The sequence below is a fragment of the Cucurbita moschata genome, unplaced genomic scaffold (assembly GCF_002738365.1).
Source record: "Cucurbita moschata cultivar Rifu unplaced genomic scaffold, Cmos_1.0 Cmo_Scf00010, whole genome shotgun sequence".
NCBI classification, from domain to species: Eukaryota; Viridiplantae; Streptophyta; class Magnoliopsida; order Cucurbitales; family Cucurbitaceae; genus Cucurbita; species Cucurbita moschata.
The window spans coordinates 908,197-927,115 of NW_019268526.1; the positions used below are offsets into that span (position 1 = coordinate 908,197).

The 18,919-nt window shown below is 36.3% G+C and overlaps 2 protein-coding genes across 3 annotated transcripts; one reads left to right on the forward strand and one right to left on the reverse strand.

The window, feature by feature from the left end:
• Positions 1-281: 281 nt before the first annotated feature.
• On the reverse strand, positions 282-8,615 carry LOC111448468 (nuclear pore complex protein NUP98A-like). 2 transcript variants are annotated; one of them, XM_023088100.1, is made up of 13 exons: positions 8,493-8,615; positions 7,786-7,856; positions 6,829-7,113; positions 5,557-6,219; positions 5,219-5,446; positions 4,527-5,131; positions 4,058-4,139; positions 3,905-3,965; positions 3,020-3,155; positions 2,753-2,872; positions 2,442-2,613; positions 1,527-1,583; positions 282-1,222 (listed from the first exon to the last, which is right to left on the reverse strand). In XM_023088100.1, the coding sequence occupies exons 2-13, from the start codon at positions 7,802-7,804 to the stop codon at positions 558-560; spliced, it is 3,093 nt and encodes a 1,030-aa protein (XP_022943868.1). In that variant the 5' UTR covers positions 7,805-7,856; positions 8,493-8,615; the 3' UTR covers positions 282-557. The 2 variants fall into 2 exon arrangements, with proteins under 2 accessions (XP_022943868.1, XP_022943867.1); XM_023088099.1 differs by lacking the exon at positions 8,493-8,615 and adding an exon at positions 8,327-8,485.
• A 4,793-nt stretch (positions 8,616-13,408) lies between these two features.
• On the forward strand, positions 13,409-18,197 carry LOC111448415 (cellulose synthase-like protein D3). Its single transcript, XM_023087990.1, has 4 exons — positions 13,409-13,894; positions 14,154-15,064; positions 15,158-15,968; positions 16,213-18,197. The coding sequence occupies exons 2-4, from the start codon at positions 14,187-14,189 to the stop codon at positions 17,968-17,970; spliced, it is 3,447 nt and encodes a 1,148-aa protein (XP_022943758.1). The 5' UTR covers positions 13,409-13,894; positions 14,154-14,186; the 3' UTR covers positions 17,971-18,197.
• Positions 18,198-18,919: the final 722 nt, after the last annotated feature.

The following is an 18,919-nucleotide window of genomic DNA, read 5'->3' on the forward strand; positions in this document are numbered from 1 at the left end:
CTATTATCCTAGGATCATGAGTGTAGGATCATGAATGGCAATCAAAGATTTACACTGAAGTGCACCAAGATGATTGGTTTAGACCCCAAGGAGCTATCCCGAAACAATCTGGAAACGCGAGATGAGATTTAAACCACCTAAATATCCTAAAATTCTAGTAAATCTTCACTGCACCCAAGAAAAATTATGTGAACGTGTGTAGAATAAACTCACATGAAGAGAAGACAAGAAGAGTCACTATTATGTGAAGTAAACCCACTTTTAAGAGGGGACGAGAGACATTTTGGGGACCTAAGTATTTATCTAATTGAAAATATTAAAAGAACAATCTGTAAGCTTACATCAATATTCAGTAACAAATCCTTTAAACATATAACACTAACACTGAATTAGAATAGAAACCAACCAACCAACCTTGAATGCCCAATACAGACTCCTAAAAACAAAACTTCCCTCTTCCTTCCTTACTTATACATACTTCTTTACACACACACATTTCAAACCATTCATTCAACACAAAATCAACTAGAGTACAGACCAGGCAACCATGAACACACTCATTCCCAATCTTCAACTTCCTCCATGTTATACCTGCTGAAATGTTCAACCCTGAACTTCCATTCCCCTTTCACTGAGTCGTGGGATATGAACGTCGCACCTTGACCCTCCGTCTTCTTCCTTAGCAACTCCTTGTATTTCTCTACTTTCGGCCCTTCCGTATACTGATTCCCGCTTTGCTTGTCGATGCATTTGATGTTCAGTATTGTTACTTCAGCTGGCTTATTCAGACCTTGCCCGCAAGGGGGTTTCTTGCTCTCGTCTAGGTACACGATCACTTCGCGATTGTTAAATTGAACAATGGACTCTAGATCCAGCCTTCGCACGTCTGTTTCACCAAAGAATTTGATGCTTCCGTAACCATGGCGACCCACCACAAAATCTTTCACACGGCGGCAAAACCCAGGTTCGGCCCTTTCTTTGGCAGCTAATTCTTGAATTTTCGGCTCGGTATAATAATCTGAATGTCGGAGCTTTGGCATTAATGCCTCAATATCTGCCCCATGTTCATAAACAATGGCAGCCTCACCAGCTCTGTACCCTCCAAATGTCCTATAACAGTCTTCCTTTGAAGCAGGGTGGTCCTCATGGACACCGTTAGGTTTTTGGTTTACTTTGTTAACATGAATGTTGTCTTTGCAACTACCATTCTCAACAACATTTCCTGCAATAAAGAAAACAACAGAAATTCTTTTTAACATGAAATATGTATCTCCTACTATGATGCACACTGCACTTCCATATATAAAGCATGATGAATGAGCCATTTTATATCGGCTCGTCCACCACTTCATCACAAAGGTATCTATACAACGGAGCTTTTTTCTCATCTGTTGAAAGATGTTAGAACTCCAATTTTATAAATAGATTCCACCACAAAATATTTCACAATCAGAAAAGAAAAAATAGGCAAAATGGAACAACAGAGAAACTGAAAATATACTAAACTTCAAAGGGTAAAAGCTAACCATTGGTATCCTTCAAATTGTTGACAGCCGAGGAGGAAGTATCTTCAGCAATCTTCCCTGTTAAAAATTAAGATTTGCTCAACAACAAAAACTTAAAAAATCTAATCTCAGATCACAGGGCCACAGGCCATTAATCGATCTTAGCTAAAAATAATAATAATTATACTATCACGTAGGTAACAGAAACCATCAAATTCTCTTAAAACTAAAATTACGATTAGAGTAAAAAACATCCCGATTATAAATAGAAGAAAATGGGTTTAAAAAGTCCATGTTAGTATGGATTGTTGACTTGGCACCTAGCTATCAGCAAATCAGCACTATTAATAAAAAAAATAAGTACAAATGACAAAGCTCAGGATCATTTTCGTTAATGTGATGAACAAGCCGCTCCTCGGACCATCCTTTTTTTTTCCTTCTTTTTTGTTCTTCACCAAGCCACTCCACAGACTTGGTTATAAAGGGAAAATGTTAATTAAAAATAGAGAGAGACATCATCACAGTGCAAGATAGCATCTTCAAAGTAAAACACTATTCCACAATATAAAAAACATCATTCACGGAAAAAGTAGAAACAAAAAGTTCAAGACTATCTTAATTAATCCTTCCAATAGATAGACTTGCTTGTTATCGTATCCAATTTAATTTTTTTAATTTCAAAGTCAATGCAAATGAATTTAGTTAATTTCTAGATACAAAAAGTGAGAACTTTAAAACAACATTTACATGCTTCTCAATATTTTCAAATTACCCAACATATTCTCAAACAATGAAAACATGAAATACAACTCTATTTTACATTAAATATCTTGTTTTCAAATTCATGATTTTGAATCGCCAACCAAATGAACCCTTTTCAAGTGTTCTCAATGATGAAACATAAAAATTCAAAGGCGCAAAACAAAAAAACCATACCATTTTCACGCACTGAGGTATCCTTTGATGGCAATGCTTTCTCTAAACTGGCTCTTGAAGGCCACTGATCAGTGGGACGAATAACCAATGCTCTAGGATTCTCTCTGGGAATAAAAAGAGCATCGGCCTTTGGTGTACTTGGTGTTTCTTCATCATCACTGAAAAATGGAACCTATAAATGACAAGGAGATATAAGCAATCCGTAGATACAAAATTCAAGTGGCACACCATTTTTGTAACCACTCAACCCAATAGGGATGTGAGGAAGGAGAAAAGGAAAAGATTAAGTATAATAGAAGAAACATTCATACCCTGGGACTGCCATCATTCTTAGGATTATATTTTCTCACAGGCAATCTCATCCGTCTGTTAGATAGGTGGCGAGGCGTCAAGAAAGTTGATATTCTAACAGGAGCCGCTTTATCAACAACCTACATTAGCAGTATCAATTAATGGAAAGAATTAAAAGAGCATCAAATCATATTCTTCTTGCAAATGTCAATGACATAGGCACCCATATAAAAACCATTGATCTAAACCAACTCAAACTTCAGTAAATAAAGACAAGTTCAATTTACCGGCATGCTGGAAATTCCATATTGAATCGAAGGTGCTGCTCCTGGTCTGCTAATTGACATCTGTGGCATTGCAGGGAGTGTCCCAAACGGATTTGTAGCAGGTGCTGGTTGTACTGCGGGGCTTTGGGTGATAGGCCTGCAAGGTACGTGCATGGAAATTAACGATACATGGCAATGAATACATAGGCACAAAAGATTGTATGTTTTATATTTATGTGGCCCTAAGTTATCATAATACAGGTCATGGAAATTAACGATACATGGCAATGAATATATAGGCACAAAAGATTGTATGTTTTATATTTATGTGGCCCTAAGTTATCATAATACAGGTCAATTAGTCGATGCCTGACAGATAAAATCACCATACAAATCACATGCAAGAACCAGAAAAGGAAATTTCCATGCAACAAAATTAGAAACATTGGTATCAGAGCAATTCAACCTGGGAAGGATCGGCAAGATGGCACAAAAACACTTGGAAGAAATAAGGAACTATAAGGAGTCAAGGAGAATGTACAGAAACTGCCAACGTTTGAAGGGATAGACCCTTGTGACACCCAGTGTCCAGGCAAAGGTCTAAACCCGGGTAACGGAGTAAATTCATGAAACGATGGCAAACATGAATGCAAAAATCTCGATGTGTTAAGGGACGTATTCGTCATTTTACTGTGGTCTTTAACGTGCTGAAGGACAATACTTTGTATGCCAATGCTGGAAAATGTCAGTTTGTAAAGGAACAAATTGCCTATTTAGGGCCCATAAGAAATGACATCCTAATTAAATTCAAAAAGTAGTAGTAATAGTACTAAAAAATCAAAGAGAACTAAAACTCAACAAAATGCAAATAACAGAGCCAATAACCAAGCAATGCATGACTCTTACGATTGCCCAAAGTTACTCTGGCCAAACATGCTTGAAGTTCCTGCAAACCCACTTGAACCAACTAGTGGGTAGAAATAATCAAGTTAGTACACTAATATAAAAGGTTTGAATGCTCAACAAAATGATCAATCAATTTTTATGAAATGAGCTTACTTGGTTGAGCCTGACCCAGGTTGCTAAAAAAGGAAGTGGGTGCCTGTGCTTGTGCCGGTTGAAAAGGCATAGAGAAAGAGCCCTACAGTATGAACAAGATTAGAAGCCAGTTAGTATAAAAACTATAAATAACCAACTACAACTTACAAGTAACTAGTGTTACATGGAATTGAAACTATTACCCAGAAAAAAACCATTTAATGAATAATCATTACTAAATTAACTCATCTTGAAAAAATAAATAATCAATTGCAAATCAGAGCCAACTCATAGAGGCATAAAAGAAAGTGCAACCAAAAATAGGAAATTATGAATTTTACAACTACACCTAACCCAAAGTAAAATCGAGTGAATTATCAAACATAAAGTTCCATGATCATACATTTACATTTTACTCTAATAATCAATACACAATTGTCTCCCCACAATAAAGGTACAAAGTAAAATGGTAATGTCTTAGGCTACTTACAGATGTTTGACCAAAACCCATCGGATTGCTTGAAGTTAGGAGTGATGGCGAGCTTGAGAAAAGATTCCCTCCAACCCCAGACGAAGGTTGACTAAACAAGCTGGATTGTGAAAAGGGAGCACCAAAGGCTGAACCTGTCTGCCCAATTGAAGGTGTTGTGGATTGGAAAAGGGAAGATGTTTGAGTATTGCTAAAATTTAAGCTGGATGGAAAGGTAAGATTTGTTCCTGGAGATGTAGTTGAACTAAAAGCAGACTGTGAGGCAAGGGGTTGAGCGTTAGATGAACTGAATAGAGATGAGCTTCCAAATTGAGAGGTTGTTGATGGTAGGAAAGAGGATGTTGATGCTGCTGTTGTCGATGCAAAGGGGTTTGATGAAGAGGAAGGAGCAAATGCTGAAGAATTAAATGAAAACGTCGTTGAAGGTCCAAAAGCACCAAAACCAGAAGATTTAGGGGCAAATGGATTGGTTGATGTGGCCGTAGAAAAAGGATTTGGACTTGATGATTGATTAAATGTTGAAGAAGCTAGAGGGTTAGGCTGTGCATTAGAACCACCAAAGCCAACACCACTACTAGCAGACTGACCAGCTGGAAGAGGTCCACCTGCAGACAACCACAAGAATCCAAAATTATCCATGAACTAAACTTCGTACATTTTTCAAGAAAAGAAAAAGAAAAAAAGAAAGGAACCTTTGTCTCCCGATTGATAATCCTCCCATCTCAACTCTTCGTGACTTTTATCTTTGTAAACAGGCATGGCTGATATAGACTCCAACTTTCCAGCTGCTTGTGAACTGCCACTTCCAGCATCTGGCTCAGTTGTTGGTGTATATGCAGCTACTCTACTGCCACCACGCTGACCACCAAAACCAGCCTGCCCAAAACCACTGGTCCCAAATGCAGATGTAGACTGTGCTCCTGTAAGAAATTCAAAAGAACACATACTCATACCCAATGAAGCAAAAAAGAAACAACTCCAAAATAGATTTTTACTGTAATAAGTAGTAAGATGTTTCAGAATGGCTCACCAAAAGGAGAGGTCTGGGCTCCAAAAGGAGATGTATTAGTACCAAAAGTGCTACTACCAAATGCAGAAGTAGACTGGCCAAACGCTGGAGTGGACCCAAAGCTAAAGGATGGAGTGCTAGAAGCTCCAAAAGCAGGAGCACTTGAAGCCCCAAAAGCAGGAGCACTTGAAGCCCCAAAAGCAGGAGTACTTGAAGCTCCAAAAGCAGGAGTACTAGAAGCACCAAAACCACCACCAGATCCAAAAACAGGGGTGCTTAATGAACCAAATGCATTCCCAGTACTACCGAAGGCAGGAGTGCTTGTTGAACCAAAGGCAGGAGTGCTTGTAGCGCCAAAGGCTGGGGTGCTTGTTGCACCGAAGGCTGGTGTACTTGTGGCCCCAAAAGCTGGGGTGCTTGTGGCACCAAATGCCAGAGTGCTCGCGGCACCGAAAGCTGGGGTGCTTGTGGCACCAAAGGCAGGGGTGCTTGTAGCGCCAAAGGCAGGAGTGCTAGTAGCTCCAAATGCAGATTGACTAGGGGCGCCAAAAGGTGATGTGGAACCAAAGACATTGCTTCCAAATGCTGGCTGAGATTGCTGGTTTGTATTTCCAAATGGATTTGTTTGAGTGGGAGTAGATCCAAAGCCTCCAAATAGGGGCTTCTGCCCAAAAATGGAAGAACCTGCCAGAAAAGAGAGCATTGGATTTATACAAGCAAAAATTTATCTACCAAATTTTCCTAGTTACCATTTGTGTAATGAATTGAATGCCATTCAATAAAAGTAATGGTAGTGAGGAAATATACAGTGGCTTCATCAAAAGGAATAAGCAAAGAAGAAGTAATCAAGTTTTCTTAGATAAAAGAGAGACATTTTCAAATGAAATGACGCTAGAAAAGTTAATCCTTCTCCCAAGGAAGATAACAAATACATCCATATAAGCAGAACAAAAGGCAACCATTCCAGTAACCACATTTTAAAACCCCACAAATGAATAGGTCTGACAGAAATATGTTCACAAAAATCAGAATCACATCAACTCTCTTATGTTCATTGAAAAAAATGGTCAACTAAAAATAAAATATAGATCTGAGAACTGCATTTGCACGAAAATGATGGTTTAAGAACACAAGGGAAATTTCTCATAGCTGAATAACCAAATAAAATGCATGCACAATCTAGCACATATTTGATGTACTCCATGTAAAAGACATTAGCATTGCTGAAACTCTTACAGGGTACACGAAGAACTGATTATCCGAGGACAAAAAATAATAACTTAAAAGACATACCTCCAAATGATGAAGATGATGAACTACCAAAAGCAGGAGTTGACGATGCTCCAAAAGCTGGTGACGATGAACCGCCAAATGTTGTGTTGGAAGGAAAGGGGGAAGAAGATTGGGCTGCCCCAAACACACCGGTTGATGTACCACCAAATACTGTATTTCCTGTCTGTGAGCCAAATGGGGATGTACTGCCGAAGGGCTTCGGTGCAAAAGGATTATTACTTGCGTTGGCAGCCTGCCCAAAGACTGGTTGAGATGCAAAAGGGCTGGTAGACGGTTGCCCAAAAGCTGTGCAAGCAACAATTGACAAAAAAAAAAGCCCAGTTAGCACAAGAACTTAGAATTTCAATCAGTAAAAAAGAAAAAGAAAATTCAAAGATAAAAGAATCGAAGGTAAGATATGCAGAAGTAAATAAGTAGACAGTTTCAATGTGAAAATAATTTCACAAGCTAAGCCATGACTCAGGATTCCATATACAAATGTAAATTTAAATACACTAAAAAGCTAGAAAAGAAGCAGGAAGGCTATGATAATTAAGATGTACACATACCTAATCCCAGGCACACATATCAGAAAACTGATAAACAACAAGTTAACATGATAAAATCCTTAGTATAAGACTGCAATCTACATGTCATGCTTCCAGAAGAGGTGCAATATAATTACGAAATGAAATATAGTCCCATAGTTTCTTGGACCCTTATAGGGATTGAGATCTCCTCCACTTAATTAATTTAAAGGAAATATGAATATGAGAGATTAAACAATGTATTTAAGCCTACTCGTTCCAAAAAGTTCCTACTCGGTTTCTTCCCTACATATCTTTTTCAAAAGAAAAATGAAACATAGAGTAAGGGGAGTCCGCAGCTCAGCAAACAAAGTGCAATTAGGATAACAACCTTATGAGAAGACAAGCACCAATCCTTCAAAATATAAAAGAACTGAAAAGAAATACTTACGGTTGGGAGAACCAAACATCGCTCTGTCTATTCCCAGGCGCAACAGAGTAATGCTAGCAACGAATCTCGAACTGGCAAAGAAACAGAACCCAAATCAATCATTCATGGAGCACACACAACATAAAACAAAAATCTCCACCACTAGCATTGAGTCACAAAAGGCATAAAAATAAAAAAAAACACGAAGAAAGAAAACTAGTATTCAATACAGCGCAACACAAAATTAGTTGAACAAAAATCAAATATAAAAGCAGGTAAAAATAAGAACACGTCCAGAATCGGAAACACGCCCCCGTGAGAGCATTCAAAAAAGGAATAAACAAACTCAAAACAAGCATAGAGCAATAAATAACGATGGAGCATGGGGCATACGCATACCGTAAGTTTTGCAGATTTTCCTATTCCCTAAATGAAATCAACAACAACATCGACAAAAACACATAAAAATCGAGATTAAAAAACCACAATGGCACAATAAAATCCACTTCCTCCCGAATAAAATAAAAAAATAAAACAAAAATAAAAAGCCCTAGCATCAAACCATTGAACGAAGAACCAAAAACCCAGCTGCCTCCAATAAGGAAACGACAAATTCCACCATCCAGAACAGGAAAACAAGGGTAGAGAAAAACAGAAAAATGCAGGAAGATAGGGATTTAGATGAGGAACAGTGCGCATAGATCTGTATAGGGGGAAGAGAAGCGTACCGAAATCGATTATGTGAGCATAAGCAGTGAGGTCGAAGAGGAAAAAGAGAAGCCCAGAGAGAGATGAGAGGAAGAAGCGATGGAATGAAACGACGTTATTTATGCGAAGGAACCAGGCGTGTAGCGTCGATACTAAGTCCCTACTCCAAAGTCCCTATTTTTTAATTAGCGTTTAAATCAAGTCCCCAAATACAAATTCTATACGACGTCGTTTACTCATACGACTTGAGAAATTAAGGTATACGATGTCGTTTTACTCGTTCATGACTGATAAACAAAAATAGAATTGGGATCGAAAATATGATCAATGTTTAGAACGGTTTAAATAAGATACAAACTGTCTACTATAAAATATATAACTAACTAAATCTTCTAAATAAGATAAAATATACTGTTAATCAAATTCTAAAATAAAATGTACTATTAACAACTCCCAAAAATTAAAAAAAAATATTAACGGATTATACTCCATAACTAATTATTAAATATTTTCTCCAAATATCATATCTTAATGCACTCAGATATCAGAGCATAGATTGATAATTTGACAAATTCAAACTAACTAACCTAATCTATTATATATTTTTCCGTTCGGGTTAGGTTAAATATTTAGATAAGCGAAGAATTCATTTCGATTTGTCGCATAAGTTAGGGTTTAACGTAGAGGAATTCAAAATAAAGTAAGTGGCATATCGAGCTTCTCAAGAATGTTTGTTCGTTAAAACTTAAGTAAATGACAAGTTAGCTACTTACTGAACAATTTAATTACTAATCAAAATTATCTTATAATTTCTTTCCAGATAAATGTGATGCAGAGCGACCGCCCAAAGTGACGAAGCAACTGAGCTGGAGACTTTAGTGAATCCTTTCTAGATCCGAGTTTGTTTCAAGTATATACGCCGTTATTGTTGTTTATAAACTTATACAAAATGTTTTGTTTTATGGTTAGTTTTCAAAGCAAATTATATTTGTCAGGAGGTAGTACCTCCTGTGATGAGCAGACACTACAGAAAGCTATTAAAACTAAGGATAAAAAATATTTTGATTTCATCGTTTGAGTAACTTTTAACTTTACAAATATAGCTCAAAATATCATAATACTTCAAAGTTTCAACACCCTCCAAAACATTTAAGATTGTTACCGTTAATTTGCATAAAATTTAAGTTGAAAGTGTTCGTAAGAGTTTTCACGTATAATCAAAATAACTAAAAAAATATGCATAAGACCACTAAAGCATAACTCAAATTCATGTCAAACTCTAACGGTAGTCTCACTGCAATTGTTATAAGTGGTAGAATTACAGGTACAACCTGAAAAAGAAAAAGAATAACATGGATGAGTATAAAAATATTTAGTAAGTAGCCCACTTGTAGACCCACAAATATTACGACGTCATAAAATTATGGACTCTTGATACTTTCATTCGGGATTCTAATCGTTCTTTCATACTTCATTTGAAACATAACAATCATACTTCTATGTTAAACTTATCGAGTTGTACAACTAGCTATAACCGTGCCAAACTAGCTAAACAATCAATGTGGGTCTAGTCATAGATGACTTTGTCATTGCTAGAGGTAGTTGTTAACTCTCCAACGTTAAACTTCCATCATAGTAGATCATAACGTAGAGAAGCAACCCAAAGATAATATGTAGGTTAACCATGTATGACTCTCAATCACTAATATAGGCAATTGACAATCCTTCAAGTGGCGACTTAATTCTCAGTATTTCATGAACATAGTTGAAACTACAAAATAATAGAATGACAAACTAAACCAGTTAAGTTGAACCGAACTGATTGAATTCTTACCTTCATGTGCATGGCTTCTTTATGGAGTCTTCTTTAGTAGAACACGTCTTTAAGTGAGGGCACTTTTTAAATGATTCGAGAGAGAGGGAAGCTACAAGAAAATCCGTAGAAGATGTCAACTGAAGATGAAGAAAGAAATATCAATTCGCCAAAGGAATCGAGAAAGATAATTCACAAAACTAAAGGTTAGATTTAGAGAACTACAGCTATGATACGTCATACTTTGGCCACCCATGAGTTGTTCAACTTCTACAAAGGAGAATCGAACTATAAATTCTGTTGTAATTGCCATGAATCAACGGTGAAATGATCAGTCGTCAATGAATTGACAAAAAATCGAGCAAAACTTATAGTTAAGATCAAAATTAATCAAGGCTATAGATTTGACAATGAAGTTCATGTGGAAAATGAGAAGAAATCTTGAGAAAACTTCGTTGAATCACACTTTGATGCGTATCCCCTACGTTGATCAATGTTTGCTATTTTGGCGGCCGACAAAAAAAAACTTCAAACTTGTCATCTAAATAGTTTCCTAATATATATTATTCTAGGCAAATTCGACCCAGTGTAGGTAGGTACCCAACTACCTGCAAAACCCAGTACACAATCTCGTAACATGCCTTCTGTAATTTGACCAAGTCGTCCTATCTAATCATTTTTTTAGGATCGAAGGTTGCGATGAAGTTTAATCGAAGGTTAATGTCACTTTACTATGGGTTAAAAAGATTAAAATTATATATATATATATATATATATATATATATATATAATTTTATTTTTCTAATTAATATTACTTTTTAAAAAATTAATAATATTATTTTTTAAAAAAATTGTAAATATAACTTTTTATAAAAATTATTATTTTTATTCTTAAAAAAAAAGCAATTAATTTTAATTTCCTAAAAATTATTGATTTTATTTATCTAAAAAAACTATTTATTTGGTTTCTCTATAAAAAAAATATTTATTTTTCTAATTTTTTTAAAAAAAAATTACTTATTTTATTTTTAAAAAAGTTATACATTGTATTATAATTAAATTTTATTTTTGAAAACAATTATTTTATTTCATTTAAACATATCAATTTTATTTTATTTTAAAATTTTATTGATTAATTGAATTTTAAAATTTATTTTTTACAAAATATTTTAATTTAATAATTACATGTATTAAACTAATTTATAAACAAAATTCATCCATATGTTTAAATAACTTTCAATCAATTAATAAAAAATAAAATTAGGTCTTAAACATTTTTTAAAATATAAACAAAATCATAGTCATACTAAATATGCACCAATCATATTTTTAAAAATTGATTATTTAATATTCACCTTAATTTTAGTAAAGAATAAAATTTAAAGAAAAAATAGTATTGAAGGTTCAAATCTCCACTTGCAGGCTAATTTTATTCAATTCAATTTTTTTAAAAATTAACTTTATTAATTAAAAAATAAATTAATTTTGACTAAACTTATCTAATTATATCACTTTTAATTTCTAACTTGTTACTAAATGCGGCCATTTCTATTATATATTCATTTTTAGCTAATTCACAGGTCTGGTTCAAGTGGCACGTTGACTAAATTAGAAAAATATCATGGATATATAAGAACGAGACACTATTTTATTGTTACGAGACTTTTTTAGTGAACTAAAACTAAAGCCATGAGAACCTGTATTCAAATTATACAATAACGAACTGTCTTAAACCACATCTTAGCGAGTGAATTGTTGAATATATGATAACTAAGAAAAATTTAAAATCATAGAACTTCCCAATTAAACGTGGGATGGTGACCTCCGGAGAGAAGGAATAAAAATAATTATTTTTGAAATATGAGAGTTATTTTATGTCCAGAGGGAAAATAAAAGAAATATTACCCAATTAAAAATTTATATTATTTTTTAATAAATGTGAAGACATTCTCTCTAAATATATAAATGCAAAAGAGACGTAGGAGAATGTACAAAACCTGGATAATTTATTTTGAGAATAGAATTGCGTTAAATATATTAATGAATATTAAATATTAATAAATAAATAAAGAAAATTGAAGTATTGAAGGAAAGACAGCTATTTAATAGCTTTTATTATTACTTTTATTATTTATTTTTTATAATGAAGAGGCTTATTCACGTTTCACGCACCCGAAAAAAGAAAAAAGAAAAAGAAAAAAAAAAAAAAAGCAATATAACAAAACAACTGGCGTTTGCACACCAATTTTGAACCTCAAATTAAGTACCCATTAAAAATATAATATTTTTAAAAAAAAGTTAAATTTTTAATTTTTAAAATTGGTAATTTAAAATACATTTTATTATTTTTTTCTAATATATATTATTTATTTTAGGTTAAATTTTAAGTTTTTATTTTTTTTTTTAAATTTTATTTGGCCTCTTCCATTTAATTTTTATAATTTCTTTAATTTTTTGTTTTAAAATATCTATATTTTCATAGCGAAAACAGAGAAGTAAGTTTATTCCGACTCTCGAGGTTTAGTTTATTGCAGTTTGTTGGATGAAAGTTTCACCTCCCTAGTTTAGGGAATGATCATGGGTTTATAATCGAGGAATACCCAGCTCATGCTCAAAATAAACAATATGGAGAATCATAGTTTAGGGAATGATCATGAGTTTATAATCAAGTAATACTCCGCTTATGCTCAAAATAGACGATATGGAGAATCATGTTCATCTAATATGGTATCAGAGCCGTACTTAGCCATGTTAATAGAATCCTCAGCAAAAGACTCCAAAATGGTAGGCAGATTTTTCTACTTTCATAAAATTTTTTTAGAATCGTACATTCTTTGATGAGAAGATGTTGTTGTTAAGATTTTACAGTCTAGTTTTTCATTATCAATATCCTCGGTGGGATATTCATCAAAATTTAATCCTGTAATCAACAAAAATCCCTCCCACTAAAATCTAAAACATGTTATTTTCGAATGAAAATAAGAATATTATATCTTGTAATAACACAATTTTGTAGATAAGATATGAATTAGCCTCTGCCAACATAGAATATAATGAATATTTAGAGTATATACAAAACTTTACATTAGAAAAAGTAATTTCTTTTTCTTTTTCAATAATGTCCGCATTCTACTCCATCCTGTCCGGATTAGACCCAAGCAACAAAAGGCCAGACACTCCCATTACAATTTGAAAATTCTGTATTAATTTATTCAGAGTTGAAAAACGGGTTCCTGAATAAGCTTGAATCCTTGTTTTGAAGCAGAGACGGGTAGATATTTGATAGGAGCCGGTGAGGAATCGCCCGCTGTTCGTCTACTCTGGTAGACGACTTTCTGAAAACGCTATCACTTCAACTTTCTTGCCATTTCTGTAAAACCCCATTAAAGTTAATCTCCTTTGAAGGGATTAAACTAATCCCAAAACCCTTCTGTTATCATATGATTTGTGGGTGTTTCCCCTCTTTTTCTCTGCATCTTCCTTCGATCTCTTCATACGGGAGGAGGGTTTAGTGGTTTGAATTTGATTTCTTCATCATCGGCGACTGCATGCGGCGGACGCGGCTGAGCTGCTAGATCTTCGGTGTTTAGCTAATAAACAGAGTTAAAGGTGTGAGTTCATCTTCGTTCCTTTGCTAGGTTGTTCATCTTTTGTGACAATGTAGTGTAGGCTACGAGTTCTCTGCTAGGTTTTTCATCGGCTAGATGGGTTCTTGATTTGTTTGATAATCGGCCATTTCTGCTCTTGGAAGCTTTCAATAGATCGATCGAACGATTTACTTTTATTGTGATGCTGTTAGGTAGGATCTTGTACATGGTGCTGATGGATTCTTGATTCGGGTTTGCTTTGTTGTATTTTGTAATTGCAGAGTCTCAGGGAAGAAGCTTGTTAGTGTTTGGTTATGGCGTCTAAGTCATTTAAGCTGACCCGTTCAAATCTGTCATCATCTTCTGATGTGTCTGATGCACAGAAGCATCCAATGACTCAGATTGTAACGTTTGCCCGGAGAACTTCTTCTGGTCGGTATGTTCGGTATTCGAGGGATGATCTTGATAGTGAGCTGGGGAGTAGTGATTTTACAAACTACACAGTTCATATACCACCAACACCTGATAATCAACCTATGGATCCATCCATTTCACAGAAGGTTGAAGAGCAATATGTTTCGAATTCACTATTTACAGGGGGGTTTAATAGCGTGACACGAGCTCATCTTATGGATAAAGTGATTGAATCTGAAGCAATCCATCCTCAAATGGCTGGCATGAAAGGATCTTCTTGTGCAGTACCAGGGTGTGATGCAAAGGTTATGAGTGATGAACGTGGTAACGACATTCTTCCCTGTGAGTGTGATTTCAAGATATGTCGAGATTGCTATGTGGATGCCGTTAAACAAGGGAATGCTATCTGCCCTGGTTGCAAGGAGCCATATAAGAACACAGATACAGATGAAATAACTGTTGAAGATGGGCGTCCGCTGCCACTTCCTCCCACACGCACAATGTCGAAGAATGAGAGAAGATTGTCATTAATGAAATCGACTAAGTCCATGATGGTGAGGAGTCAAACCGGTGTTGGAGATTTTGATCATAATAGGTGGCTTTTTGAAACAAAGGGTACTTACGGGTACGGAAATGCTATATGGCCAAAGGAAGGGGATATGGGAAATGGAAATGATCAAAACGATGAGGTTGTTGAGCCAAAAGAATTTATGAACAAACCGTGGAGGCCATTGACACGGAAACTTAAGATTCGTGCTGCTGTTCTCAGCCCATATAGGTATGATTTGAATTGTATTTTTGGTGCTCGAATTCATTTTTCCATTCCCGTTACGACTGATTAACTTTTGATATGCAATACGTTTCCTCACAGGCTTCTAATTCTCGTTCGTATGGTTATTCTTGGATTATTTTTGGCTTGGAGGATTCGACATCCAAACACAGATGCCTATTGGTTGTGGGCAATGTCAATTGTTTGTGAAATATGGTTCGCTTTTTCTTGGCTTCTTGATCAATTGCCCAAGCTTTGCCCTATAAATCGAGCCACGGATCTTAATGTTCTGAAGGAGAAGTTCGAAACACCTAGCCCTAGTAATCCTACTGGAAAATCTGATCTTCCAGGAATAGATGTCTTTGTTTCTACTGCAGACCCAGAAAAAGAGCCTCCTCTTGTTACTGCAAACACAATCTTGTCAATTTTAGCTGCTGATTATCCTGTTGAAAAGCTCGCTTGCTATGTTTCGGATGATGGAGGTGCACTTCTAACCTTTGAAGCCATGGCAGAAGCAGCAAGTTTTGCTAACACATGGGTTCCTTTCTGTCGAAAGCATGATATTGAACCTAGGAATCCCGAGTCTTACTTCAATTTGAAGAGAGATCCGTTCAAGAATAAAGTGCGATCCGATTTTGTCAAGGATCGCAGACGTGTGAAACGTGAGTACGATGAGTTCAAGGTTCGGATAAATGGACTTCCTGATTCTATTCGTCGTCGATCTGATGCTTATCATGCAAGGGAGGAAATCAAAGCTATGAAGCGTCAGAGGCAAAACGTGGTTGATGATGAACCTCTGGAGACCATAAAGATTCCTAAAGCAACATGGATGGCCGACGGAACCCATTGGCCTGGAACTTGGATGCAACCTTCTGCTGAGCATTCCAAGGGCGACCACGCTGGTATAATACAGGTACTTATTTAAGGTCATTGCAATATTGTCGTCATCTGCTTGCCGATCATTCCGGCACGAAGTCAAAATGAAATAAAAGAAAACGAAAATTTGACTTTGTTTGTGAAATTGTAGCTGTAGCTTTTTATGTTCTCTGCATTCATTCATATTAGATATGTTTTTAGATTTTTTTTTGGAGTACAGAAACAAATGTTGGAAGAAACAGTTGGGAAGTAGAGGCTTGCTAATAATCGCTCGTATGCAGGTGATGCTTAAACCTCCGAGTGATGAGCCGCTACATGGAAGTGCTGATGAAATTAAGTTAATTGACCTATCCGAGGTTGACATCCGTCTTCCTTTACTTGTTTATGTCTCTCGAGAAAAACGTCCTGGCTATGATCATAACAAAAAAGCAGGGGCCATGAATGCTCTAGTTCGAGCATCGGCTATTATGTCAAATGGGCCATTCATCCTCAACCTTGATTGTGATCATTATATCTACAACTCCCAGGCAATGAGAGAAGGAATGTGTTTCATGATGGACCGTGGAGGCGATCGTATTTGTTACGTTCAGTTCCCTCAAAGGTTTGAGGGCATTGATCCTTCAGATCGATATGCCAATCACAACACGGTGTTCTTCGACGTTAACATGCGAGCCCTTGATGGGCTTCAAGGTCCAGTATATGTCGGAACAGGATGTCTATTTAGACGGATTGCCCTTTATGGTTTTGACCCGCATAGATCAAAAGAGCAGCACCCGAGTTGTTGTAGCTGCTGCTTTGGTAAACGTAAAAAGCATACATCGCTTGCAAATGGCTCTGAAGAGCATAGAGGCCTAAGAATGGGTGATTCTGATGATGAAGAAATGGACCTATCCTTGTTCCCAAAAAGGTTCGGAAATTCTGCTTTTCTTGTTGATTCGATTCCAATTGCGGAGTTTCAAGGACGCCCATTAGCTGATCACCCAGCTGTGAAATATGGACGTCCTCCCGGTGCTCTTACCATTCCTCGTGAGCTTCTGGATGCATCGACTGTTGCAGAGGCGATCAGTGCCATTTCTTGTTGGTATGAAGATAAGACCGAATGGGGCCAACGGGTTGGGTGGATTTATGGATCTGTCACAGAAGATGTGGTCACCGGGTACAGGATGCATAATAGGGGATGGAAGTCCATTTACTGCGTAACGAAACGTGATGCTTTTCGTGGAACTGCGCCCATTAATCTCACTGATAGGCTACATCAAGTCCTCCGATGGGCTACCGGGTCGGTGGAGATTTTCTTCTCCAGAAATAATGCACTCTTGGCTAGTTCAAGAATGAAGATTCTGCAAAGAATAGCCTACCTTAACGTTGGAATCTACCCGTTCACGTCCATCTTCCTCATAGTCTACTGTTTCCTCCCTGCACTCTCCCTATTTTCGGGTCAATTTATCGTTCAGACTCTAAATGTCACTTTCCTCACCTATCTTTTAGGCATCACCATCACTTTATGTCTGCTTGCTGTTCTTGAAATTAAATGGTCTGGTATTGAATTAGAAGAATGGTGGAGGAATGAGCAGTTTTGGTTGATTGGAGGCACCAGTGCTCATCTTGCTGCTGTGCTTCAAGGTTTACTAAAAGTCATTGCTGGGATTGAAATCTCTTTCACCTTGACATCCAAATCAGCTGGTGACGATGTGGACGACGAATTTGCCGATCTCTACATCGTGAAATGGACGTCCCTCATGATTCCGCCTATTACGATCATGATGATCAACCTAATCGCCATTGCAGTCGGGGTCAGCCGTACAATCTACAGTACAATTCCACAGTGGAGTCGCTTGATAGGTGGTGTTTTCTTCAGTTTCTGGGTTCTGGTTCATCTCTACCCGTTCGCGAAGGGGCTCATGGGAAGAAGAGGAAGGACGCCGACCATTGTTTTCGTGTGGTCGGGACTTATTGCGATCACCATATCTCTTCTCTGGGTGGCCATTAGTCCCCCAAGTGGTGCAAATGAAATTGGAGGTTCGTTCTCTTTCCCTTGAGAGGTGATTGATATGAATCTAGCAATGTTCTTTAGTTCTTTATCTGGTTTATAAAGCCATCGTTGTTGTTTTATTGCTTTGGAAACCATGTCCTAAAGCCATTGCCTTGGGGCTGTTTTAGTTAGAATTGTATTAAGAATAGAAACACATCATTTCTTCATATGTAACCATGTAGGATATCTGCAACTTTTATTATTTTATGATCATGTTATTCATTTTTAGTCTCCTTCCTATGATTCGATTGATCGAGAGCGCTCAAATTAAGGAATGAATCACAAGGTGAATTGTAAGCCTCGACAGTAAAGGGATGAGCATTTTTCAGGACTAGCTTGCTTCCCATTGCTCGACAAACTTATTCAAATTCATATTATTTCTTGAATCATCATGATATTTGTGTTTATATGATTGAATTCCTCACTAATGCCATCCGTTAGAGGAGAGGTTTCTACATCTTTATAAGCAATGTTATTAGTCTAACGGTTTTGTAATGCGTTTGTTAGTGGAAAGGTTTCTACACCCTTATGAGAAATGTTTCGTTCTCTTGTCTACTACGTATGACATTAGCCTCACGATTTGAAAATGGTCTGTTAGGGAGGAGGTTTTCACATCTTTATAAGCAATGTTATTAGCCTAAGAGTCTTTAAATGTTTTGGTGAGTGGAAAGCTTTCTACACTCTTACGAAGAATGTTTCGTTCTCCTCTCCAATCGACATGGGATCTCACCGTTTTAAAAGTTTGAATTTGGTCGATATAAAAATTTAACCGTAGTTAGGTAAAGATTTGGTAGAAAGGCATATAAGAAGAGGTCAATGAAGAAAAGGTGAATAAGTCAATGAATTTGAGCGTTTATTTATTTATTTGAATTTGACCATTTGTAGATGAACTAATAATTCTTCTCATTTAAGAAAGTTTCATAGTTGTATATTTTTGTTCATTATTATCTTCATTT